At 44.1% G+C, this 17,610-nt stretch overlaps 1 protein-coding gene across 4 annotated transcripts in view; it reads left to right on the plus strand.

The window, feature by feature from the left end:
- Positions 1-17,610, plus strand: part of PTGES3L (prostaglandin E synthase 3 like) — a 202,873-nt gene that overhangs the window by 131,264 nt on the left and 53,999 nt on the right. For all 4 annotated transcript variants that reach the window (XR_011025320.1, XR_011025321.1, XM_068263589.1 and 1 more), the window contains one exon: positions 8,712-8,810. Coding sequence is in view for 2 of the 4 variants with exons in the window: in XM_068263589.1 (XP_068119690.1) it covers positions 8,712-8,810 (99 nt within the window). In the remaining 2 variants the exon portion in view is untranslated. The remainder of the gene's footprint in view (positions 1-8,711; positions 8,811-17,610) is intronic.

The following is a 17,610-nucleotide window of genomic DNA, read 5'->3' on the forward strand; positions in this document are numbered from 1 at the left end:
ATTTTTATGATCAGTATAGACTGTAATCGTATGTTCTGCCCCTTCAAGCCAATGACGCCATTCCTCAAAGGCTAACTTAATGGCCAAGAGCTCCCGGTTGCCGATATCGTAGTTCTTCTCAGCTGGAGAGAACCTACGAGAAAAGAAGGCACAGGGATGTAGTTTGCCTTGAAGGCCAGAGCGCTGAGACAGCACAGCCCCAACCCCAATCTCTGATGCATCCACCTCAACAATGGAGGGGAAGGTGACATCCACGTGTCTCAAAATGGGAGCAGAACAAAATAACCTTTTTAATGTAGCAAAGGCAGATTGTGCCTCTGCTGACCAATGGTAAGTGTCAGCCCCTTTCTTGGTAAGGCTGGTGAGGGGTGACACTACAGAAGAAAATCCTTTGATGAACTTCCTGTAGTAATTGGCAAAGCCCAGAAACCTTTGGAGTGCCTTCAATCCTAGGTTGAGGCCATTCCAATACAGCAGAGACTTTTTCAGGGTCCATGGAGAGACCTGAAGTGGAAATAATATATCCCAAAAAAGGGACCTTAGTGACTTCGAACAGGCACTTCTCTAATTTCGCATACAAGGAGTTCTGTCTCAATTGACTTAACACAAACTTCACGTGTTTCCGATGTTCTGTCAGATTGGGTGAGAAAATCAGTATATCGTCCAGATACACTAACACAAATTTCCCCAGAACTTCTCTAAAAACCTCGTTGATCAACTCTTGGAAGACGGCAGGAGCATTATACAACCCGAAGGGCATGACCAGATACTCGTAGTGCCCGTCGGACGTGTTGAATGCTGTCTTCCATTCATCACCATCCCTAATGCGTACAAGGTTGTATGCCCCTCGTAAGTCCAACTTAGAGAAAATACTGGCATTGGTAACTTGGGCAAACAAATCGTCAATCAACGGTAGTGGATAACGATTCTTTACTATGATCTTATTCAACCCCCCATAGTCAATACAAGGTCGAAGCCCACCGTCCTTTTTCTGTACAAAAAAGAACCCAGCCCCTGCAGGTGACCGGGAAGGACGGCTAAAGCCCTTGGCCAAGTTTTCCTTAATGTATTCCTGCATCGCCAGCTTCTCTGGCCCGACAGATTATAAAGATGACCTCTAGGAGGCATACAACCTGATCTTAGCTCTATAGGACAGTCAAAACTCCAGTGTGGTGGGAGTTTATCTGCTGATTTGGGACAAAACACGTCAGAAAATTCTGCGTACTGCACTGGCACCCCTTTCACCTGAACCTTGGTGGCACAAACAGCAACTTTCTCTAAACAATGATGATGACAATGGGCTGACCAGCTCTGTAGCTGACCTGAAGCCCAGTCGATCTGAGGGGAGTGTAGTTGCAACCAGGGCATACCGAGGATTATGGTGGAAGTTGCCATTTGCAGGACAAATAACTGTAGTTTCTCCTTATGTAGAACCCCTATTTCGCACAATAACAAGGGAGTCTGGAAAAGAGGCTGTCTACATTGTAATGGAGAGTCATCTACTGTCGTGATCAGAATCTGATGGTCTAACGAGAGTAAGGGAACCCCCAATTTTTTGAAAAAGTCATAATCTATAAAATTGGCTGCAGAAGCTGAGTCTACAAATGCTTCTGTGGGCGTGGCCCGACCCTCCCAGGTAATGGAGCAAGGAAGGAGTGTGAGAAAACGCGGAAAAGCCGCCGCGAGTACTCAGAGTAAGGCGGCTAATTCCGCGTCCAACATGGCATCCACTAGCCTGACGGAGCGCGTAGAAACCGCCGCATGCCCAGTGAACAAAGTGGCGGATTCCGCGTCCGACGCGGCGGTTTGCACGCATGGGCCTACCACTAGCAGTATGGCTGAACGCGGGGAAACCGCCGCATGCTCTGACAGCGGTGCGGCTGGCCCCGCGTTCAAACCAGCAGATACATTACAACACATGTCTGGTGTGGCTGGGACTGATAGTCCACACAGGTTCAGAAGGACGCGCGCGCGCGTTGAGAGGCAGAGCCTTTGTGACAGTCAGAAGGGTGTCAGCTGATCCAGCTGATCAGCTGACAATTCTATCAGGTTTCATTGGTCCAGCACTTAGGGGAGGCGCCGGAGAGCGCTTGTGTATATATACTGGGTGCTGGTCATTTCTCTGCTGTCTGGCGTTACGATCACTACGTGGTAGCACTCAGACCTTGTCAGTATCTGTGATATTTTCTGTGTTATTACTTCAGGCTAGTTCCAGGGTGTTGATGATCAAGAAACTCACACCCAAGACTAGGGAACTGTATTACCATTCAGTTATATTTCAGACTAGTTCCTAGGTGTTGATGATCAAGGACCTCACACCTCAGTCTAGGGAAAACTATATGTGCTAGCTCTCAGACCCTAGCTAGATCCGACAGTGTGCCAGAACCGGCTGGAGCTGGGAATCCACACTGAGTCAGATTCTTGATAGTTTAAAGTACTAATTGCATTGTTTATCTGTTATGACCTTCTGCTTTCCTGACTACTCTTCTGATCTCTGATTAGGTACTTCGCTATATCTGATACTCTGTTGCCATACTCTGTTTGTCTTAGGATTCCGCATCTGTCTCCTGTCTTTGTCCCTGATCTGTCTGTCTGTTGCCGACCTGGCTTGTCCGACCTCGAGAGCAATCTCCTCAGGCAAGAGATAGCTCACAGACCTGTGGGTAACACCCCTCCTGGTGTCACTCACACTTGTCCTTCCTACTCCTAGCCTGACCCCTCCCTCGGGAGAGTCTCAGGCTTACGGAAGGAACGTGTTACTGTGCAGTACTCCTTACTGCTGTGCGCCTGCTCCACAGGTGCAGTCCTCAAAGTATTTCTGTTGCACTAAACTCTCTTATTACCCAGGTGTCCAGAGGTTAGAGATATATCTGATTATCGGTGATACTGCAGATCATCAATAATCGGGTATATATCTGTATTCTCGGTGATACTGCAGATCACCGGTAATCAGACCCTCTCTGTGTTACACCGATCGCTACAAGGAGCAAGTAACTATTATTTAGAGGTACCAACGGCTCGCCTAGGGCATTACCTCTGACTACACCTAGGCGGCAGCGTTTCCCGACTTTTTAGGGCAATTCTGGACAATGTGACCCTCCTCAGCACAATATAGACAGAGTCTCTCTGACCGTCTGTGATTCTTTTCCACTTGCGTTAACCTAGAATGACCGATTTGCATCGGTTCGTCTTGTGGTAACGGAGGTGGAAAAGAGGCGTAGGAAATAGATCTTACAGCGTTTTTCCCACGGGTTAGTTTTTGATAGCGAATGCAGCGATCAATCCGCACTGCCAATAAAATTGCCTCGTCCAAGGATTTAGGCTCAGGATGCCCTAGCATCAGATCAGAAACTGCATCGGACAATCCTGACAGGAAACAATCTAATAAGGCATACGTTCCCCATCTAGCTGATACAGCCCACCTCCTAAACTCTGCGGCATAACTCTCCACCGGATTACGACCCTGCCTGAGAGTCTTTAGCTTCCTCTCAGCTGTGATAGCCACATCCGGATCGTCGGAAATAACGGCCATGGCCTTAAAAAACTCCTGCACTGAAGATAAAGCCTCATGCTCTGCATGCAGACAATATGCCCATGTTTGTGAATCTCCTGACAAAAGGGTCTTTATAAACATTAGCTTCTGGTTCTCAGACAGATTAGGCCTCAACTCAAAATAGTATAGCACACGATTTCTAAAATTATGAAAGTCAGATCTATGTCCAGAAAACTTTTCGGGTACGGACATGCGAAGGTCCGTGACTGGAGGGGATTGCACTGCATCAATAGTCGTTTGAAGTACCTGAACTGTCCCAGACAGTTGGGTGATCTGAGTCTGTTGGGTAATGATCACCTTGGTAAGATTGTTTACCGCGGTGGTCAGGACTTCAACCTGACTACGCAGTGCGTCCATAATATTTGGTCTGCTGTTCTGTAACGATCAGTGTCAGCAAGAACAGATTTTCTGATTATTGGTGATCTGCAGTATCACCAATAATACAGATGTTATACCTGATTATGTGGTGATCTGCAGAATCACCAATAATGCAAGTATAGCAAGACACAGGACACCCAGGTGTAAGATAGTGTTTAGTGCAACAGTAATATAGCTAGAGATACCCACTATCCCAGAGGAGCTGGTAGAGGGAGGTATCTCTATACTCTGGAAACAGTACTCCAGCAGGCTGGAGACACGGATGAGTTAATGATCGGTTCACCCGAGGAGCGGATGAGGCACAGTAGGACAATGTATACTGATCACTCGTGGAGCGGGTGATTCAGACTGTATTGCAGCAGATGATCACCTGAGGGGCAGGAGATCAAGAACAGTAATGTAGTGGCTAGTCACCTGAGGAGCAGGTGATTAAGACTGTACTGCAGCAATCAACCTGAGGAGCAGGTGATTCAGACTGTACTGCAGCTATCAACCTGAAGAGCAGGTGATTCAGACTATACTGCAGCTATCAACCTGAGGAGCAGGTGATTAAGACTGTACTACAGCTATCAACCTGAGGAGCAGGTGATTACTAAACTCAGAATCCCTCACCAGAACTAAGCTCACTGGTGAGGGCAGAAGAGTCAGACAAGCAGGATCGGCAACACACGGACAGATACGGTACTAAGACAGAAGACTGAATCAGAGTGAGGTATAAGCTGAGTCGGCAACTAGATCAGATAGGCATAGGCACAGAATCAGAAGAGTAGTTAAGGCTAGCAGAGGGTCATAACAAATAATACAATTCAATTAGTACTTTAAGCTATCAACAGAATCTGGCTAAGTGTGGATCCCCAGCTCTTGCTGGTTCTAGCACACTTTCGGATCTGACTAAAGGTCTGAGTGCTAACACGTAGCATATGCAACAGCAGACAAAGAGCAACTGACAGGCAGGTCCTATATATGCTCAGCGCGCTCCACAGCGCTGCCCCAGTCACTCAGCCAATCCGGAGCACTACTGGAGTCAGCTGACCGGCTGATCAGCAGACTCCCCTTCTACCTGCATAAAGGTCCTGTCGCCTGGCGCGCGCGCGCGTAGCCCTCAGTCTATGCGCGACTGAGGGACCAGGCAAACCTCCAACATATAACTGCGCAGCAGAGGCCGCCGGCTGAGACACGGATACAGCCACCATGCCGCTCACCGCCGCAGTGGCCTCTCCGCTATCCATTACATATGCCCTTTATTTTATGTGATGCTCTACTGTTGGCATGTTCAAGGTGCATGACCTTACATTTATAAACATTAAATTCCATCTGCCATATGCCTTCCCAGATGGCTGTTATCACGCTAGATGCTATGTGATACAATACACAATGGATGAGTCAGACATAGTCGATAACAGGCTAGAGTCATACACGTAAGATCAGATGGCTGCGGTACAATCGACTAGGCAGAATCGGAGTCGGTAACAGGCTAAGGTCATACACGTTAGATCAGATGGCTGCAGTACAAAGGAGGTGAGAGAATGGTCAGTAAGCTAAAGTAGTATCTAAGTCAGTCTGGCAGTCGCATTGAAATACAATAATTGAGTAATGAAAGTTGCATTGAAAATACAATAAGTTTATCACAGAGTGACAAAGTGCCCAACAAAACCAGTGTACTGATTGCTTTCACGGGCAATGAGAGACTGCAGCAAAGGAGTTTAAGTACAGACAGAAAGGAACATAGACCAACCCCCAGGAGAAAACAACCAATCAGAGCAGCATAACAGAAACCAGCTGACCAAAGGCAATCTCCCAGCAAGGTGTCAGCTGACAAGCATGTCAGCTGACTCTAATTACACAGGGCCCGTCTGAGAGTATAAGAGCCTCTCAGAGACGCGCACATTCGCCTGGGAGGACTGGAGGAGTGCTCAGCCACGACCGCAGGGGAGCCAGGGATGCCGCTGCAGGAAGAAGACTGCAAAACTCAGTTTCCAGAGCTGGCTGCGACCTTGCTAAAGCCACTGACAGGTAAAATCGTTACAGCCATGTTGTCAATGTTTTGTTGTAATATGTCACTATCCTGCTTAGACTTGATAATTCTGCATAATATGGTATCATCTGTGAAGATTACTCTTTATTTCATCTACTACATCATTAATAAACACATTGAAAAGGATTGGACCTAGTACTGACCCTTGTGGGTCCCCACATCTAATAGTTTCCCATTTGGAGTATGATCTGTTTACCAATACTCTTTGCTTTCTGTCCCTTACCTAGTTCTCTATCCATGCACCTTTTCTTGTAGTCCTGTATCCTCAGCTTCTGCACCATGCTATTGTAGGGAACAGTGTCAAATGCCTTTAGAAAGTTTATGTATTTACATCTATTAATTTCCCAAGACCTGAATTTGTATTCTGGAAAATGTAATGGTTAAGGGCTCTGCCTCTGACATGGGAGACCAGGGTTCGAATCTCAGCTCTGCCTGTTCAGTAGAGATGGGCCGAACGGTTCCAGGTGAACTTTGGTGGTTCGCGCTTGCCTGGACCAGGCGAACTTTTGCGGAAGTTCGATTCGCCCCATAATGCACTATGAGGGTCAACTTTGACCCTCTGCATCACAGTCAGCAGGCACATTGTAGCCATTCAGGCTACACTAAGCCCTAGAGCCCCACCCCCCCTTATATAAGGCAGGCTCGCCAGCCATTACACTCACTCGTGTGCCTGCTAGAGACAGATTAGGGACAGCTGCTACAGACTTGTTCTCCTAGGGACAGATTAGTTAGGTTCTTGGCTGCTTAGCTTGCTCCTGGCTGATTATTATTGCTTTTACAGCACCCCTCAACAGCTCTTTTTGGAGCTCATCCTGTACTTTTTTTTTCTGTGTGTCAAACTGACACTTTTGTTGCATGCACAGCCTTGCTAATTCATAGTGTGTGTGCCACTGCCAGCAGCCCAGCACATTCTGTGTACCTGTGTGTGTGACAGGGAGCTGCACATTGTACTACCTAGTACTGCATATACCCAGTACCTGTTGTGTTTACTTAACCCACCTCATCACTGCATATACCTAGCTTTGTGTTGAGTGAACCCAGCTCACTGCATCAAACTACTTGTTGTGTTTAGTGAACCCACCTCACTGCATATACCTAGCTGTTGTGTTGAGTGAACCCAGCTCAATGCATATAACTACCTTTACTGTTGCGTGAACCCAGCTCACTGCATCTAACTACCTGTTGTGTTGAGTGAACCCAGCTCACTGCATATAACTACCTGTTGTGTTGAGTGAACCCAGCTCACTGCATCTAACTACCTGTTGTGTTGAGTGAACCCACCTCACTGCATCTAACTACCTGTTGTGTTGAGTGAACCCAGCTCACTGCATATAACTACCTTTACTGTTGAGTGAACCCACCTCACTACATATATCTACCTTTACTGTTGAGTGAACCCACCTCACTGCATCTAACTACCTGTTGTGTTGAGTGAACCCACCTCACTGCATCTAACTACCTGTTGTGTTGAGTGAACCCAGCTCACTGCATCTAACTGTCTGTTGTGTTGAGTGAACCCAGCTCACTGCATCTAACTACCTGTTGTGTTGAGTGAACCCGCCTCACTGCATATAACTACCTTTACTGTTGAGTGAACCCACCTCACTGCATCTAACTACCTGTTGTATTCAGTGAACCCAGCTCACTGCATCTAACTACCTTTACTGTTCAGTGAACCCACCTCACTGCATCTAACTACCTTTACTGTTCAGTGAACCCACCTCACTGCATCTAACTACCTGTTGTGTTCAGTGAACCCACCTCACTGCATATAACTACCTTTACTGTTGAGTGAACCCACCTCACTGCATCTAACTATTTGAGTGTCTCGGGTGGGGGTGGGACACAAAAGATAATAAGGTCATTGCTTCATTGTGGTCAGACCAAATTTGATCAGCTGGACAGTCACTGTTGTTCTATCATTGAGCTACCACAGCCCGGCGACCATATGGGCTTGAAAACCGCCACGGCCTACACTCTCGCCACGGTGCACACCAGTCCAGCACGGCCGTCACTATGCAAACAGCTTTTTACGGTGCGTTACACAGTGAGTTTGGTGTGACAGTGTGAAGCAGAACTCTAATTACACTCCCTGATTGATGTATACACATGCAAAATGTTTGAAAGCACTTTAGGCCTGCAATTTAGCATTCAATGTGATTTCTGCCCTTAAAACGCTGCTTTGCGTCACATCCAGATTTTTCCCCGGGACTTTGGCCATGTATCCCACTCCGCCGTGCCCCCTCCAGGTGTTAGACCCCTTGAAACAACTTTTCCATCACTTTTGTGGCCAGCATAATTTTTTCTATTTTTCAAAGTTCGCATCCCCATTGAAGTCTATTGTGGTTCGCGAACTTTTCTGCGAACCGAAACTACCGCGAAGGTTCGCGAACCTAAAATCGGAGGTTTGGCCCATCTCTACTGTTCAGCAAGCCAGCACATATTCAGCAGGAGACCTTAGGCAAGTCTCCCTAACACTGCTACTGCCTATAGAGCGCGTCATAGTGGCTGCAGCTCTGGCGCTTTGAGTCCGCCAGTAGAAAAGCGCTATATAAGTGTTTGTCTTTGTCTTTTTTTTTTACTCCATAAAATCTGAGCATGTTGGTGAGACAAGACCTTTCTTTAGTAAACCCATGCTGTTTCACTGAATAGAGATTATTCTGTGCTATATAATTTTGTAGTGTTGACTTCCAGTTTGCATGGGATTACTACTTCAGCAATACTAAATAAAACATTTTTTACCAGGATTCCAGAGAGAAGCGTTCTGATCGGTCAATAACTTGCTTCTTGAGGAAGATAAAGGAAAAGGTGGCTTGGACAAGGTTAACCAAGAGCACTAACAAGGTACCTATTTTGTGTCTCTGATAGTTTTGAACATATTATTATTTAATATAAGAAAAGATGGGAGCAGGAAAAAATGGCGCACAGCCCCGCCTGACCATTATGGCGCCACCATTCGATTCAATGTAAAACACAATTTAACGTTTTGAGGCATAGCTGTAATCCTGCTGAACAGAGAAAACTATGGTGCAGGGAGATAACATGCTAATTGTAATGTTGGCAATAGCACAGTGGTAAGGAAACAAGCTTAAAGGATACATCAACTGACATGTGACATGATGAGATAGACATGGGTATGTACAGTGCCTAGCACACAAATATCTATGCTGTGTTCCTTTTCTTCTTTCTCTGCCTGAAAGAGTTGAATATCAGGTATGTAAGTGGCTGACTCAGTCCTGACTCAGGCAGGAAGTGACTACAGTGTGACCCTCACTGATAATAAATTCCAACTATAAAACACTTTCCTAGCAGAAAATGGCTTCTGAGAGCAAGAAAGAGATAAAAAGGGGAATTTCTTATCAGTGAGGGTCACACTGTAGTCACTTCCTGTCTGAGTCAGGACTGAGTCAGCCACTTTCATACCTGATATTTAACCCTTTCAGTCAGAGAAAGAAAAAAAAAGGAACACAGCATAGTTATTTGTGTGCTAGGCACTGTACATACACATGTCTATCTCATTACGTCACATTTCAGTTCGGGTATCCTTTAAGAATTTCTATTGCTGGTTCGAATCTCCTCAATGTTATTTTTATTTTATTTTTTTCTGCTTTAATTGATAAAGATGTGCTGCTATCTATGAAGTAATAAAAGATAAGTTTAAAAATGCTTTTCTTACAAAGTTTTTTGTATTCAAAATTTTTTATTTTTCAAAAAAATTATCACATGCATACAATACCATCTATGAAAGGATGAAATTTATACAAAAAATATTATTATTCCCAATTGGAAAAATCTTATGATATCTAAAATAGAGTAAAACAAACTCTTGGGAGCACCCTCCAGGCTCAAAAGATAAAGTGTGTGCCAAGATCCTAGCCCCTATACCACAAGGAGCAAAAATGCAACAGTTCCTGGAAGGATCGGCACCACACAAAAGGTTGTATTCATAAGCTCTTTAGATCTTTATTGCATTAAAAAAATGACAAGGCAGCGACAGCCCACTGTTTCGGCCTGGTGTGGCCTTTCTCAAGTTGCCAATCTGGTCAAATGCATCATTTGACCAGATTGGCAACTTGAGAAAGGCCCCACCAGGCCGAAACAGCAGGCTGTCGCTGCCTTGTCATTTTTTTAATGCAATAAAGATCTAAAGAGCGTATGAATACAACCTTTTGTGTGGTGCCGATCCTTCCAGGAACTGTTGCATCTAAAATAGAGTCACTTTTCACATATTAAACATAACTCGAATTTCTAATACAAAAACGTCCCTTTTCCTGGAGATTGGTTACATACCTAAGATAAAAGTAAGGGTAATGGGTTACCGCTATCTCCATAGTAGGTATTGTAGATCAAAAATGGAGGGGACTAATTTGTCCCTCCGCCTAATTGAAAGAAAAAGAGAGAACTAAAATAAAAGAGAGAGAAGAGGAGCAGAGAGAAGAAGCGAAAAGACAAAAGGAGGAAGAAGAAAGAGAAGAAAAGAAAGGTAATGGCTGCCAGCCCAACTTATCTCAGCACTTATCCATATAGACAACATAGCTGACTATAATACAATAGAATCCCACACTTTATCAAAAATATGCATTTTATCTTGCAGTACAGCTGTTAAATGCTCTATTTTATATATATACTTTACTTTGTTTAGAACTTCCATGGTTGAAGGCTTATTCGGATCTTTCCAATGCTTAGAAATAGTACATCTAGCTGCTGTTAGGAAGTGGTTAATAAGTTTCTGCCTGGGACCTTTCAGATAAGGCAATGGCTTGGCTAAAACGCAGATCCAAGGGTCCATAGGAATGGTTATATCAGTGAATAACTTCCAGCCAGAATTGTTGAATTGTTGGACAAAGCCAGAATATATGATGTTTTGTGCCCTCATTTCCACAGTTCCTCCAACATGTTGATGGAATTGCTGGGATCCATTTATGGAGTCTTGATGGAGTGTTGTACCAGAGGAACAGAATTTTGTAGATATTTTCTTTTGTAATGACGCATATAGACGTTTTTGTTGCGTTAAGCCAGAGTTTTGACCATGACTTTAAGTCCATAGCTGTACCTAAAACGTCCTCCCAATAATGCATATATTTGTGTTGATAGTTTGGGGTGATACGTTCGGGTGAATTAAACCATGTATAAAGAGATGAAATTAAACCTGTTTGTAGAGGGCCAGATTCCCAAATAATCTCAAATTCTGTTTTCCTGGGGAACTCCAAGGAGGAGGATATAGATAAGATAAAGTGTCTGATTTGCAAATATTGCAAATAGTGTGAATTTTCGAGAGATATTCTCTCTTTGAGAGTTTCAAATGTGTATAATTTCACAGTAAAGGGGTCCAATAAGTCTGAGACAAACCTAATGTTCCTCTGGGCCCAAATTGATGAAGAAGCATAATTAAGGCCTGGGGTAAAAGTAGGGTTGCCAAATATGGGGACTAGGCTCGACCCCGGGGAGAGCAGCACATAACGCCTGCCCAATATCGACCAAAGCTTTAGATTGGATCTAATAGAGGAGTAAACAGAACTAATCTCCCGTCGGATCGAGCCCGGCCCCCACAAATAGGCACTAGGATGGATAGGCTGTAATAGAGAGAATTCAATCTGGGTCCAGCGAGCATGAGGGGACCTCTCATACCATGCTACCATCTGCCTGTCTTGACTTGCTATGTAATAGTTATATAGATTAGGTACTGACAGGCCACCAAACTGTCTCTGTAGTGTGAGAACTGATTTGGATATCCTAGGGGATTTTTTATGCCAAATAAATCACATTAATGCTTTCTGCAGAGGAAGGACATATGAACGAGGCATCCAGACAGGAATGGAGGAGAAAACATATACTAATATAGGTAGAGAGTTCATTTTGAAAGCTGCCATCCGGCCTATCCATGATATGTTATAATCCTCCCATTTGGCTAAATCTTTCATAATTCTAGATATCAATGGGGTTACATTATGATATAAAAGTTTAGCTGAGTTCTTGCATATGAATATTCCTAAATATTTCAATGTTTCCTTTTGCCACCTGTATGGAAACCTCGACTGCAGTCCCTCCAATGCTTGAGTTGTTATACAGAATGAGAGAGCTTCTGACTTTTTCCCATTAATTTTATAGTTAGAAAACCTGCCAAACTCCGAGAGCTCCACATGCAGATTTGGTAGAGAGACATGAGGGTTGGTAATGGACAAAAGCACGTCATCAGCAAAAAGAGATAGCTTATACTCCGACCTCCCCACCTGCACCTCTTGTATGTCAGGGCTGCCCCTTATTCTGGCTGCTAAAGGTTCTATAGAAAGAGCAAACAATAATGGGGACAAGGGGCAACCCTGACGTGTACCATTAGAAATTGCAAAAAATTTATGGGGGTCAGTAAATGGGATCTTCAACGCTACTTTAGGATTGGAGTACAATTTCTGGAGTACAGTTATAAATATTCCCCCGAAGCCCATTATCTTCAGTGTTTGAAACAAAAACGACCAACTTAGCCTATCAAAGGCTTTTTCCGCGTCTAAACTTAATAGAATAGAAGGTATCTTATAATGATTAATATGATCCACTAAATCTATAGTACGGCGGATGTTATCGCCCGCATAACGTCCTGTCATAAACCCTACTTGGTCCTTATTTATTAATGAAGGAAGAATCGGAGTCAATCTATTAGCCAAAACCTTGGTAAAGATCTTCAGATCCGTATTTAATAAGGAGATTGGCCTGTAGTTTTTGACATCCAATGGGTCCCTGTCAGGCTTTGGAATGACCACCATATGAGATTTAAGCATAGATTCAGGTATAGGGTCGAAACCCATGAAACTATTAAATAAGGTAACCAATTTAGGGGTTAGAAAGTCTCTGAATTTTTTATAATAGGCCATAGTAAACCCATCAGGGCCCGGGGCTTTATGTGGTTTGGCTTGTTTTAGCACTTCATTCACTTCTTCTGCTTGTATCTGAGCGTTTAAGATATTTAAGTGATCTGAAGAAAGGGTAGGGAGATTACAGGAGCGTAGGTAATTTCCTATATCTGACATAGTAGGAGGGGGATTATCACTCAGATTGTATACTTCCGAAAAATATTCCCTAAATATGGTAGATATCTTGGTCAGATCATGTTGTAATACCCCTTTTTTATCTTTTAATGATAATACTGCATTGTGTGTTTTTATATCCCTTAATTTTTTGGCCAATATGGTGTGAGCTCTATTTCCCTTCTCATAAAAGAGTTGCTTAGTAAAAAATAATGCTTTTTCCACATTAGCATATTGTAGATCGGACAATTTTTTACGTAATAAATTTAATTGAACTAAGGTATTCTTTGTGGGGGAGATCTTATGGGATTCTTCAAGTGAGGCTATTTGTTGAAGGAGGTCGTTTATTTGTTTTAGGGATTCCCTTTTCCTATGAGTAGCGATTGAAATGAATTTTCCCCTGATTGTAGCCTTATGGGCCTCCCATATAGTTGAATAGCGTGACACTGAGCCCGTATTGAGATCAAAATAATTTTGGATGCTTTCCATTATATCTTGAGTGATTTCCTCATTTATTAATAGACTATTGTTCAGTTTCCAAACTGAGGGCAATTTGGGGTTATTAGCAAGATTCAGAACCATTTCTAGAGGAGCATGATCCGACCAAGATATTAGGCCTATTTCAGATGAAGTTACTGAGTTCAATAGGACTGGGGAAACAAAAAAGTAATCGATTCTTGTGTATGTAGAAGACGTGTGGGAATAAAAAGTGAAATCATACTCGTCTGCATGTAAAGCTCTCCAAGCGTCACAGTATCCAAAGCTTTTTAAAAGTGCTCTGAATTCCCTAGATATTCGGCATATAGAAGAAAATTTTTTGGGAGTAAGCTCGGATCTTTTATTACAAAGTTTTGTGTTGTAAATATCCGAGCTGCATAACGTATTCAAGCTTAAAAAGGAAGTGGGAACACTGAATAAAGATGAGAGACAAGGAATTACTGGCTGCAAACTGACGAAAAAAAGAGGTAGTGATCAGTAGAGATGTCCCGAACAGTTCCCGGCAAACTTCGGTGGTTCGCGATCGCCTGCCAAAGGCGAACTTTCCCGGAAGTTCGATTCGCACCATAATGCTCTGTTGAGCAGAACCCTCTACATCACAGTCAGCAGGCACATTGTTGCCAATCAGACTGCACTCACTCTTGGAGCCCCCCCCCCCCCTTATAAAAGGCAAGGTCCTTGTGCCGTTTTTCTTACTCGTCTGCCTACATTAATTAGTTAAGGGTCACTCTGCTAGGGAGAGTTTAATTAGCCTCTTGTAGGCTTATCCCTCCACCCTCCACCCTCTTTCCTCCTCCCTCCACCCTCCTCCCTCCACCCTCCTCCCTCCTCCCTCCACCCTCTTCCCTCCACCCTCCTTCCTCCACCCTTTGAAAATCGGAGGTTCGCGACATCAGGCTTCTAATGCCTTGTCTCATCTGTGCTCCCACTTCCCTTTTAACCTTGCATACTTATGCAGCTGAGATACAGCACAAATCTTTTACTTCATAAAAAATGTATTTTTAATCTAACCTTTTATTACTTTATTGAAAGCAGCGCATCTTTATCAATTAACCATTTCAGCCCGTGAGGATTTTTCACCTTATGCATCAGAGCAACTTTCACCTCCCATTCATTCACTAATAACTTTATCACTACTTATCACAATTTATTGATCTATATCTTGTTTTTTCCTAACCTATACTGCATGCACCTACCTACCTAACCTATACTGCAGTCACTTACCTAACTAACCTATACTGCAGGCACCTACCTATCTAACCTATACTGCAGTCACTTACATACATAGCCTATACTGCAGGCACCTACCTATCTAACCTATACTGCTGTCACCTACCTAACCTATACTGCAGTAACTTACCTACCTAACCTATACCGCAGCACCTACCTATCTAACCTATACTGTAGTCACTTACCTACCTAACCTATACTTCAGGCACCTACCTATCTAACCTATACTGCAGTCACGTACCTACCTAACCTATACTGCAGCACCTACCTATCTAACCTATACTGCAGGCATCTACCTATCTAACCTATACTGCAGTCACTTACCTACCTAACCTATACTGCAGCACCTACCTATCTAACCTATACTGTAGTCACTTACCTACCTAATCTATACTTCAGGCACCTACCTATCTAACCTATACTGCAGTCACTTATCTACCTAACATATACTGCAGCACCTACCTATCTAACCTATACTGCAGGCACCTAGTTATCTAACCCATAGTGGTGGCACCTACGTAGCTAACCTATACTGTGGGCACCTATACCGGGGGGGGGGGGGGATTTTTACACCCTCGCCCCCTGGGTGAAATTTATCCTAGAAACTGTCCTGTCCGAGTTACACAGCAGACAATCAGAAAAGTAAGGTTCCCCAACTGCTTCCCAACTGCTTACTGGGCTATATACCCTAAAGGGCGATCTGCCTATGTACCGGTGGTCCCCGCTTTATGAACGCCCGCTTTACGAACGCCCGCCGATACGAACGCCTCGATTATAGCTCCGCCCCGTCACGCCCCGTCATAATGATGTCACCAGCAAGTGCCGGATCGCGGTGACTCGAACATTTAAAAGTAAACTAAAGTGATTTTAAGATGCCCTGTGTGTGTGGGGAGGTGAGTAGATACATACCGCACACCTCCCATGTCCTGGCATCACCCTTGGTCTTTGCAAAACACCTCCGTTACGCTGTGCCCTCTGACCTGGATAATGTACTGCACTGCTCATGCGCAGTATACAGCATGCCAGGTCCCCTCATGGCTGCGGCGCTGTCTTTGCCCACACACGGATGGAGTTTTTGCAGAGACTGACGCCGGGTCACGGGAGGTGTGCGGTATGTATCTCTTCACCTCCCCACACACACATGGCGCCTTATACAGTACAGTACTGTACTATAAGACAAGCTCACTCACATGCTGCGACTTGTTCACTAATGAGCCCATCACTTACTGATGTCTGGATGTATATGGATCAAATTTGGATCAGAATTGAAATCTACATGCTGTAAATGGAGCGTGCATTGTGCTTCGACTTAAGAACGGATTCAGGTTAAGAACGAGCCTATAGTCCCTATCTCGTTCGTTAACTGAGGACTACCTGTACACTAAAAGGGGGGGATCTGACTATATACACTAAAAGGGGGGGAGGGAGCTGACTGTATACACTAAAGGAGAGATCTGACTATATGCACTAAAGGGGGAATCTACCTATACATACTAAAGGGGGGGATCTTCCTATGTACGCTAAAGGGGGGAGGGATCTGCCTATACTATATACACTAAAAGGGGGGGGGGTCTGCCTATATACATTGAAAGTGTGTGTGTGGGGGATCTGATCACATGCACCAAAAGAGGGGGGGGGGGGGATTAATTGTGATCCTCCTGTGCTCAGTTACTTGATTCCTGAACCTAGCTGCAGTATGAAGCGTAAGCGGATCCTATGGTTCATGTACCATTTTATTTTGAAATTCTATCATTTTTATTCAAATTCTAATCCAGAGTTTTGTCAACTGTTACAATGGCTTTAGAGCATGTTTCCATAAACATGTAAGACTGTTTTTTGATGTTACTCGTTATTCTTGTTAAAACAAAAGTGAGTGACCCATAGGCAATTTACTTTTTCTCCTGAGTTTTCTCCTAGGTGATATTTTCACAACTTGTCATAAAATGCGTTTTAAACCACCAGCAAGCAATAAATAACAATAATTTTGTTAGCACTTTTTCACCAACTTTTAGATTACCGTTTTTACCGTACTGTATTTTAAAGCGAAGATGAAAATTATCTCATAGGAGATATCTCAGGAGAAAAGGTGAATTGCATATGGACCTGTGTGTGCGCGCATGCAAAAAAGATGAATGGGGGGAGGGGCACCAAAATCTGATTTCGCTCAGGGCAATGTGAAACTTAAGGCCGGCCCTGGACATGACTGTGTACTGCAGACGGAATTGGATTTGCAGTGTGCAGGGCAGTGGCGTACCTAGGGCATTTGACACCCGGTGCTGGGTATTAAAAAGACACCCCCCCCCCATTAAAAAAAAAAAAAAACAGCAAATGTGGCATGCTAAACGTGACACGGCGGGTAATGCCAGGTGTAGGCTCGCTCCCCCCCCTAAAGTTGTCCTTAGTATAGTATAGTGGCACCAGTATAGCTAACAAAAAATGGGTGCGGTTATAACATGCGGCGCGCATTGCGCGCCGCGGCGAAAAATGGGCGTGGCCATGACCGGATGAGGGCAGAGCTAACTAATTTAAAGTGAACCCGGGATAAGAGTGATATGGAGGCTGCCATATTCATTTTCTTTTAAACAATAGGCAGCCCTGCTGATCTATTTGGCTGCAGTAGTGAACTGAATTACACCAGAAACAAGCATGCAGCTAATCTTGTCAGTTCTGACAATATTGTCAGAAGCCCCTGACCTGCTGCTTGCTTATTCAGGGTCTATGGTTTAAAGAATTAGATGCAGAGGACCAGCACAGCAGCCAGGCAGCTGGTATTGCTTAAAAGGAGATAAATATTGCAGCCCAATATTATTCTCACCTCGGGTTCCCCTTAAAAGTGCAACACAAAGACAGTGGGCCTTTCCCCAGAAAATTCACATAATTGTTCAGGTTTTCTCAAG

The sequence above is a fragment of the Hyperolius riggenbachi genome, chromosome 12, assembly GCF_040937935.1.
Source record: "Hyperolius riggenbachi isolate aHypRig1 chromosome 12, aHypRig1.pri, whole genome shotgun sequence".
In the NCBI taxonomy this organism is placed as follows: Eukaryota; Metazoa; Chordata; class Amphibia; order Anura; family Hyperoliidae; genus Hyperolius; species Hyperolius riggenbachi.